The sequence below is a fragment of the Bombus terrestris genome, chromosome 7 (genome assembly GCF_910591885.1).
Source record: "Bombus terrestris chromosome 7, iyBomTerr1.2, whole genome shotgun sequence".
Classification (NCBI taxonomy): Eukaryota; Metazoa; Arthropoda; class Insecta; order Hymenoptera; family Apidae; genus Bombus; species Bombus terrestris.
Genome location: NC_063275.1, coordinates 12,113,221 through 12,122,234, shown reverse-complemented (window position 1 = coordinate 12,122,234; position 9,014 = coordinate 12,113,221). Strand labels below are relative to the sequence as shown.

General features: G+C 34.5%; 1 protein-coding gene across 1 annotated transcript; it reads left to right on the top strand.

Moving 5' to 3' along the window:
- The first annotated feature begins 1,045 nt into the window (after positions 1–1,045).
- On the top strand, positions 1,046–8,794 carry LOC100647185 (one cut domain family member 3). Its single transcript, XM_012310797.3, has 3 exons — positions 1,046–2,063; positions 5,794–5,855; positions 6,239–8,794. Exons 1-3 carry the CDS (start codon positions 2,049–2,051, stop codon positions 7,842–7,844), a joined length of 1,683 nt encoding a protein of 560 aa, XP_012166187.3. The 5' UTR covers positions 1,046–2,048; the 3' UTR covers positions 7,845–8,794.
- The last annotated feature ends 220 nt before the right edge of the window (positions 8,795–9,014 follow it).

Sequence of the window (9,014 nt, the reverse complement as noted above, 5' to 3'; positions counted from 1 at the left end):
TAAGATTGATAAAGTGAATGGAATTCGAGAAAATTTCTAGAAATTTAAAATTAAAAATTATTGGGAAATTGTGTTTTACCTAAGAAAAGAGCATGTTGGGATGAAAAATATTAGATGTTTCAAATGTCTGATTTAGTCAAATTAGATGTTCCTCATGGAAATGAGAGGAGTAATGGAAGAGGTGCTGTCGTAATAATTCGTCAATTATCTATATTGGATTGTTCGTAAACTTTCTAGCAAAATGTTAAAAAAATTTTATAACAGACGATATATTTTTATAAAATCAATATTTTGTTAAATATAGATCTTTCTTATCGATGTATTTTAATCATCATGCACCATGGCACAGTTTTATCATTGCTTTATAAGCTATGTTTATAAGCTATTTTATTATTTGTCAAAGATTCATAATAAAAAGTTCTTTGTCAGATTCTTATTCCAGTCAAATATACAACACGACATAATATAAATTTCTAGAAGCTTTACGAACTTTCAAAACAACCCAACATTAAACAATTCATCCCATCGTAATCAATTATACTTAAGATTATATTACATGCATATTAAGTATAGTATATCTGACTTTCAAGGAGGCTACAATCGAATGATTAATAGAAATTATGACATTGGAAAATATCAATTGGTTGCCGTTTTGTAACGTTCAACGCTTTCCTGGGATTACATACGAGTCGGAGATCCAGCGGGTATAGGCGATTGCATAAAACGTTTTAACTGTTTTAGCAGTGAAAGCAAACAAATACACAGCCGTACAATGTTCTTTCTTGTATATACTCGGATACCAGGATTCAAGAGACTGGTTTATCTTCAATGAGTCAATTTTACAATGTTAATTGATCTTCTTTGCGTAGAGTGTAGACAGATGTAGATTTTTCATGCTGCTGCATCATTTCCTTAATTTACATCTATAAGATGAGTTCTAATAAGAATGAATTCGAAGATTGCCAACAATTTTTTCTACCAGGGTTTTATTTTCTTATTTTTGAAAATGAGAACTTTGCAAAAAAAAAAAAAAAAAGAAAGCTATATTATGTACAATGTATACTACAATTTTGCTGTAGTTCGACTTTATAAATAGAAATTTATCACCAGGATATCACGAACTTCTGATTAAAGTATATATTTGCAAGGGATTCGAATTTACTTGATCAAGATTTGATTAGACATGAAAGTGTTACATAATCTTGAAGTACTTGAAAAGGTGTGAATCCACCTAAAAATAAGACTTATTATCTTCTCTCTCTATATGTTAATAGGATGTTCCAATCTTTATAGTTAAATTTCTACTTAAAATGCTACTAACATGTTTTAAAATATCTGAAAAGAATTCTGCAAAAGAATCTTTAAACAGACTCGAACACAAATCAGATAAATTGTAAGTATGCACAATAGATTCTATCTATCTTATTATATTTGATCCCACCATTATTAAATATGCTATATCTGAATCCACTGCTAGTTAGTTCAATCTCCCCTGGACAATACACTTTACTTGTATCTTTTGAAAAAGGATTTGTTAATATTTCCATATAAAAAGAAGAACTGTCTGCCTTCATTAAAAACAATCAGGCAATGGAAAGAGCTTCCAGCTAGCAACCTGACTCGAAAGTGTTCACCTGGTTAAACGAGTAGGATGAGTAGCACAACGTTCTGAAAAAAATCCACGTTTCGCGTCTGGTACGGTGATGGCACCCAAATGCCCCTTTTACCTTCGACGATGATCATAACGCGTTGTAGATCCCCTCCAGAGGTGAGTTGAGGATGTAAGCGCCACAGAGACCCCCGTATAGCGTTGCGGATGCACTCATGGATATACCCCTCCTCGAAATATCTCTATGCTTAGGGCGACTAGCCGTCTAGGCGGAGGAAACATTCGCTATAAAAGGCACCGTAGCCACGGGGAATTCGTCAGAGGAGTGACGAACCGTAACCAAAAAAAAAAAAAAAATAATAATAATAATAAAGGCGGCAGCCTTTGCCGTTTTTTCCTCGTCATCGCGCGGTGAACAACACCCCTCAAGCTTGTGAAGATGCGGTCTAGCCTGGTCAGTGTCCAATTTTTGTCATCATCTTTGTCATTATTGTTTCGTGGTACGGATTCGTGTAGTACAAGTGTATTTGTGGAACAAAAGAAATGTGATATCTTTTAACGATACTCGCGGAGGAGTGATGAGAGAATTATTGGAACCGAGCTTTGGTGAATTAACACGTTCACTGCGAACTATGCGTACCATTGGATTGTACGGATAGGATACCGAATTAAACGTGGAACGCAAGAAATCACAAAATTGTGGAAAAAGATAAATAATAATTGTTATAAAGAATAGTAATTCACGTAAAGTTTTGTAACATACAGACAAGTGTTATATGGGAACTGTTCGAGTAGTTCAAGAAAGAAGTGGTACAAATGACAAAATCTTTAATTTGAGAAATTGGTAAAGTTAATAATTTCCTTGGTAGAGAAATTTATATGATTTTAAATATTAGGTTGTCCGAAATGTTTCTTTCATTTTATAAGGAAATAACAGAAGCACAATGTTTTTTGTTTTATATTAGTTTATTGAATTATGCATGAACATAATAATAGAAATATAACGAAATGGATCATACCTAATTCAATAAAATAATATAAAACAAAAATTGTTGTTCATCTATTATCATCTTATGAAACGGAAGAAACTTTTCGGACAATCTAATATTAGTATACTATTTCACCGTATGTATTCATATAATAATAGTCGGAAATTTATAACAAAATTTTGTAGATAGATACGGATGCTTCTTGTATTTATCTTGTTGAAGGAAGAAACACTTGTACCATTTTTTCACTGGTAGCATATAACATTATAGTTAATGAAATTTAATCATTGCGATCCACAGTGGGCGTGTTAATAGAGTTTCGTTCCTCGAGATATCAAGTAGAATAGTAGGTTGGTTTTAAAAGTCAGAATGACAGTGAATCTTGATATCACGTGTCTCAATGTATTATAGCATTATAACGGTTGGTCTTCGTGGTTATATAGTGATTCTTGGTTCTTTGAAGATAAGGTTGAATTATCTCGTTAGGAATATTGAACTTGTCTATACTAAAACATGACAATTTTGTTCATCAAAAATTTCTGAATTCCTTGATTTTTGAATCTGAAAATTCCAGAAATCATGAATTGTAGATCAGTAGGTACCATTTTGATGTCACACTACTAGATTGAAGAACTTCTCGAAAAGTTCAAATTGCAATTCTAAATGAATACTTTATTAGCCGATTCCATTTCCTTTTTCGTGTCATACTACTGACCTGAGGAATTTCTTGAAAATCTCCCTCGTTTATCTTTTCTACAAGTAAGGTTACAGTTTGAAACGTTGATGGAAACCAAACTATATAGTTTCGTTCACGAATAGTTGGTGAAGTTAACATTCCGTTCGAGTCACCGAATTCAGTACGTCGATGCTATTTTCTAGGAGCTATCCTAAGTAAGTATTCTCGTCGCTTCACGTTGTGCAGAATGGAAAGTCGAACGTTGTGCTCGTGCCTCGAATGATCATCTTTCGTAAAATTGTACCAAAGATATCAGAAATTCGTTCACCTTCCACATTTAACCCAGTTACGGAAATCTATTTCCGTAGAAAAATTCCAATTTCATAAAATTATTCACTTCTCCAACATTTCTTTTCTCAAACGTCATTCTTTGAAATTTGTAAGCTCTTCACATCAATTCTTAGTGATTGTTCAGCGGTTTATCTCTATTGTATGTATATGTGAAAGAATATGCCGAGATGTCACACTTTTGCCTTTCTATCGTTAGGTTAATGTCATCTCTAACAACTTTCTATCGGTTCCCAATACTTTCATAAATTTGGATTATCGGTATTATCATTGATTCAATCAATTAACAGACCATCAATCTTGATACAAGTTAATTTGATTAAAATTTATCTCTAAAATCGTTAGTTTATTCTGAAACTATTACCTATAATAGCATAGTAATAATCTTTTTTAAATACTCTTGACAATAGCTTATTTGCTAATTTCTGATTTTAAATTCTAGTATCGTGGTAATGTTCTTAGAATATTTTCTTATTAAAAGATATCGTTTATAATAGTATATTTTTTAATCTGAGACTTAAAAGCCTGTAACAATATTATAATTTTTTAAAAGACTTTTGATCTTAAAATATCATTGACAACGATGTATTTTTTAATCAAAGATTGAAAATTTTATTCCCTAAAATATTAAAAATTGAAAAATTGTATTAATCGAATAATCTTCGGGTTATTACTCTCTTGAATCGGTCCGGGTATTGATCTTGACAAAGCAATTGTGGCTTACGGTAATCAACGTAACAGGAAGGCCAGTGATAAGCCAGTTCACCAAAATGGCAGCCAACCAAAATAAAAAGTAAACACGTTTCGGAGCGAGAAACGAAACTGAGAGGCCCACTTTCCCGTCGGTCTTCCTGGCGTTAATGAACAACTACGAGTTTCACGATCAAGCTCCTGTTTCCACGTTGGTAAAGGGGAAAAAGAAGAGGAAAAAGGGGGCCACCGTTGACCCCATTCCTGGTCTTGTTTATGTCCATTCGTTAGTTTGCGCGCGGTCACTTTCATTTTTGAGAGAGACGATCGTAAACCATCCTACAAGATATATCATTCGTAACTTTTTAAAGACATCTGCAGAAAATGTGGCTATCGATCTTCTTCATGAACTGTTTTTTTAATTGAAAATTACTCTTCTCTTTTGGTTTTTGAGTTTTATGCAACTTTTTATCGTTATTTTTAGTCTAAAAAGAAAAGAGAAGTATATTACTGAGATGAAATTGTAAGCGTTGCAAAATTTTTGTTATTAAAGGTGAAGTTTTTGAGTGTAACTTCTATTATTCTGGAAGAAATATGAAAGACAAATTATTTTACAATTGCAATTAGCTTTGTCAGAGATTGATACTATACAGACACAGTTCACATTAAAAAAAATTGTAACTTTGATAACTGTATATGATACCGAACAATGAAAATTTTAAATTTTGCTCTTCTTTTTATGTTTAAATGCATATTGCAGAACCTACGTCATATTTAATTTACATTTGTTGGAATTAATATCGATTTGATTAGAATTAATTACTACTTCATCAATTTTTAATTCTGAAAGGATTCAAAATCAAAAAACAGCTCAATTAATTTCACTAAGGACAAGGACTACACCTTTACAAAGATATCTCTATTAAGATTCTTCTCCTCCTTTCAAATTTTAATTTTAGCGTATGGAATAAAGTATAAGAGGTACATGAACGTTCGCGTGATCGATGGTCAAGATGTAAAGAGAGATAGCGCGTGAAGGTTGAGCGGAATATAGATTGAAATCAGCCTGTAATTATAAGTATAATGCTCGTGTACGAGGTACTGTTTCAGTTAGAACACAGTAGATTGTATCTGCAGTTGGTTGAATATTTAGAGGTTGTTACTGTGTTACTAGGTATATACCTAGTATAATTATGTATTATACAGTCACTAGAGTCACCTAGATGACTAACGTACCATGATTAGTTCATTTGCATCTCTGCTTAGACGATGAGTGTATTTTCTTCCGATAGATGATACCAACTCGATTTCATCTACATTTCCGTAAATATTATATATTTTACTTCTTCTTTATTGTTTGTATACTTGCCTATCTCGTATGCCTGATAATAAATAAAGATGTGAAATAAATGAATAAATTATAGATGCGAAAGGAAGTAATAATTCTTAAATAATTGGTAATTAAAAAATAATCTTTGCAGTTATTCCTGTGTTGCTTCCTTTTCGTCTCTGCTCTTGGGGACCCGATAAGGACCAAGAAAGAGTGAGTAGATGACTTTGTAATTAATTGGCGAAATAAATAGCTGTGAAATTTGTAACAATAGATATATGAATTAAAAAATCATATTTAATTAATAGTGAATACTTAGTGGATATTTATACATTTATGGGAAATTTATAAGTACAGAAATGCATACAATGTACATCATACGTAAAAATATACAAAAAACCAAAAGTACTCGTTATAATATTTAGAGGACAAAATAGATTTTTGCTTAGATCTTATTTTTTAACTATGTTCATAAAAATATGAATTTGTATAAACACCCGCGATTAAATATTTTGTATTATATCGTATATAGTAATAGTAATAATATTATACAAAATAAATATTATAATATAGCAAAAAATAATTACAAATTTCAGAGCACCTCTAAGCCCACCTGCAAGCCAATATGGCCCACCTGCGACCTCTTATGGAGTTCCAAACGTAGGAAGCTCCTACAACGCACCATCTGATTCTTATGGTGCTCCACCACCACCATCTTCCTCTTATGGTGCACCTTCCTCTTCTTACGGTGCTCCATCAGGACCATCCTCTTCCTACAACGCACCATCATCCAGTTATGGTGCTCCATCAGGTCCATCCTCTTCTTACGGTGCACCATCGTCCAGTTATGGTGTTCCATCAGGTCCATCCTCTTCTTACGGTGCACCATCGTCCAGTTATGGCGTTCCAGCAGGCCCATCCTCTTCTTATGGTGCACCATCATCCAGTTATGGCGCTCCAGCAGGCCCATCGTCTTCCTATGGTGCTCCATCCGATCACGGTGCTGATCACGGTTCTTTTGGAGGCGATCAAGGATATAGCAGCGGTGGATCCTTTGGTGATGATCATGGAAATGGAGGTGGTCATGGATCTTTTGGAGGTGACCATGGATCCTTTGGAGGTGGACATGGATCCTTCGGAGGCGGTCATGGATCCTTCGGAGGCGGTCATGGATCCTTTGGAGGCGACCAAGGTTCATTTGGAGGAGATCACCATGGAGGAGGAGCAGGCGGAGGAGGAGGAGACCACCATGGAGGAGGAGGAGGAGGAGGAGACCACCATGGCGGTGGTGGTAGTGGAGGATTATCAACTTCCTATGGTGCTCCAGCACAATCTTATGGCCCCCCAGCGCAATCTTATGGACCACCAGCGCAATCCTATGGACCACCAGCGCAATCCTATGGGCCACCAGCTCAACCTCAAGGAAAATGGGAGAAAAAATTAACGTGGAAAGCAGAATGGAAGCAAATCTGGAAAACAGAACAGAAATTAATCTGGAAACAAGAATGGAAAAAAGTTCAAGTACCTGTTTGGAAGGAAGTTCAGGTTCCAGCGTGGAAAGAAGTTAAGGTACCAGTTTGGAAGAAAGTCCAGAAGCCTATTTGGAAAGAGATCCAAGTGCCAGCGTGGAAAGAGGTTCAAGTACCAGCCTGGAAAAAAGTTTGGAAGCCAGTTTGGAAAGAAGTACAGGTACCTATATGGAAAGAAGTTCAGGTACCTGACTGGAAGAAGGTCTGGGTCCCTGAGTGGATTAAAATAGGTATTCCTGGTGAACAATATGTTGGTAAGGATCATCATGGTTGGCAGTATACCAGTCATGATCTTTGGAAGAAGAAACTGATTTGGAAACCTGTATGGAAAAAGATCTGGAGGACAGAGAAGAAGCAAGTCTGGGTTAGTGAGAAGAAACTAGAGTGGAAAGCTGAATGGAAACAGATCTGGAAGACTGAAAAGAAACAGGTCTGGGTTAGCGACAAGAAATTGGTTTGGAAAGAGGAATCGGTTCAGGTCTGGGTACCTGAGAAGAAGCAAATTTGGGTAACACAGAAGAAGCAGGTATGGAAGGACGAATGGAAGAGCAAATGGGTGCCAGTGTGGAAGGACGTACAGGTGCCAGCGTGGAAGAAGATATGGAAGCCCGTTTGGGAGAAAGTTTGGGTACAGGCTGAACCTCACCACGACGAACACCATGGATACAAGTAAAACTCCTGCCATGAGATTCTTCGTTCGATCTTTACTCATCTGAACGACAAAATCGTTCATCGTTGTTCAAATTTTTTGCTAGTGTAGCCGTAGCCTGGGGGTCAAAGGTTCGCGAATCGCGAAAGTCGCCATCGTTGCGTTCTTTTTGTTCTCTTTCGCCTTTCGGAGAAAAAACGAGGACTCCGCCGTTGTTTGCGATTACGGTAACGGAGTCCAGATCGTCTTATTTTATGTCTGTAGGAAGCCATGTAAACCATGTAAAATTACATGAAAGTACCGTGGAAAAGAGGAGACTTTATTCTCGGTAGCGAAAGAATGTCACGTTAATGAGTAATTTTATAATAGAAAATTTTGAAGTTATTGATGTCAAATTGATTGTGATTTTAGAATAGAAGAACAATAATATCTTTCTCTTTTTTGGAGAAATATCGAGAAATTATTTTGCTGCGAGATTATTACTCGTATGCTACCATTTTTCTAGGTGAAATGTTTAATTAATTATTTCTTTGTTTCAAATATTTGTTTCGGGAGATTATTATCAAGAGATCTTATCATTTGTATTCTGTTTGTTGTTCTGATTGAGATTTTCTGTTTAATTATGTTTTTGATTAAATCTTAAATTAGGGACATTACTATTGGGAAATTAACATTAATATTCATGTACAACAGAACCTATTGTCGATTAGAAAAAATGCAAAGTCTTTAAAATAAATTCTGCCATGCATCTTAAAAGAACCGGTAGTCAAAATAGGAAATTTTATACGATTCCGCGTTACATAGTAGAGTAAGAATCGTCATTCGTGCTTGAACAAGCCATGTATGACAAATCGAATATAATTATTTTCTTTGTTTACTTGTAAATAACGATTCCTCACGGAAGCATATGTAGATATAGATATTTTTGTACAATGTTTGTGTATGTTATCGTAATAAAGTACATTTTTTTTATATACGAATTCTTTTAGTTTCACGTAAAATATAATATATGAATATTCCAATTAGAATATTTATAAATTTTATGTTATATTTTAATATGAATAAATGAAAAAATATTCGAATCCTAAAGGAAGTAATAATAGAAAATATTAGAAATGTAGCATTAACTTGTAGTATCCAGTTTTATGAGTATGGTGTATTTTATTAGTTTGTTTAATGGATTTTCGCCTTTAA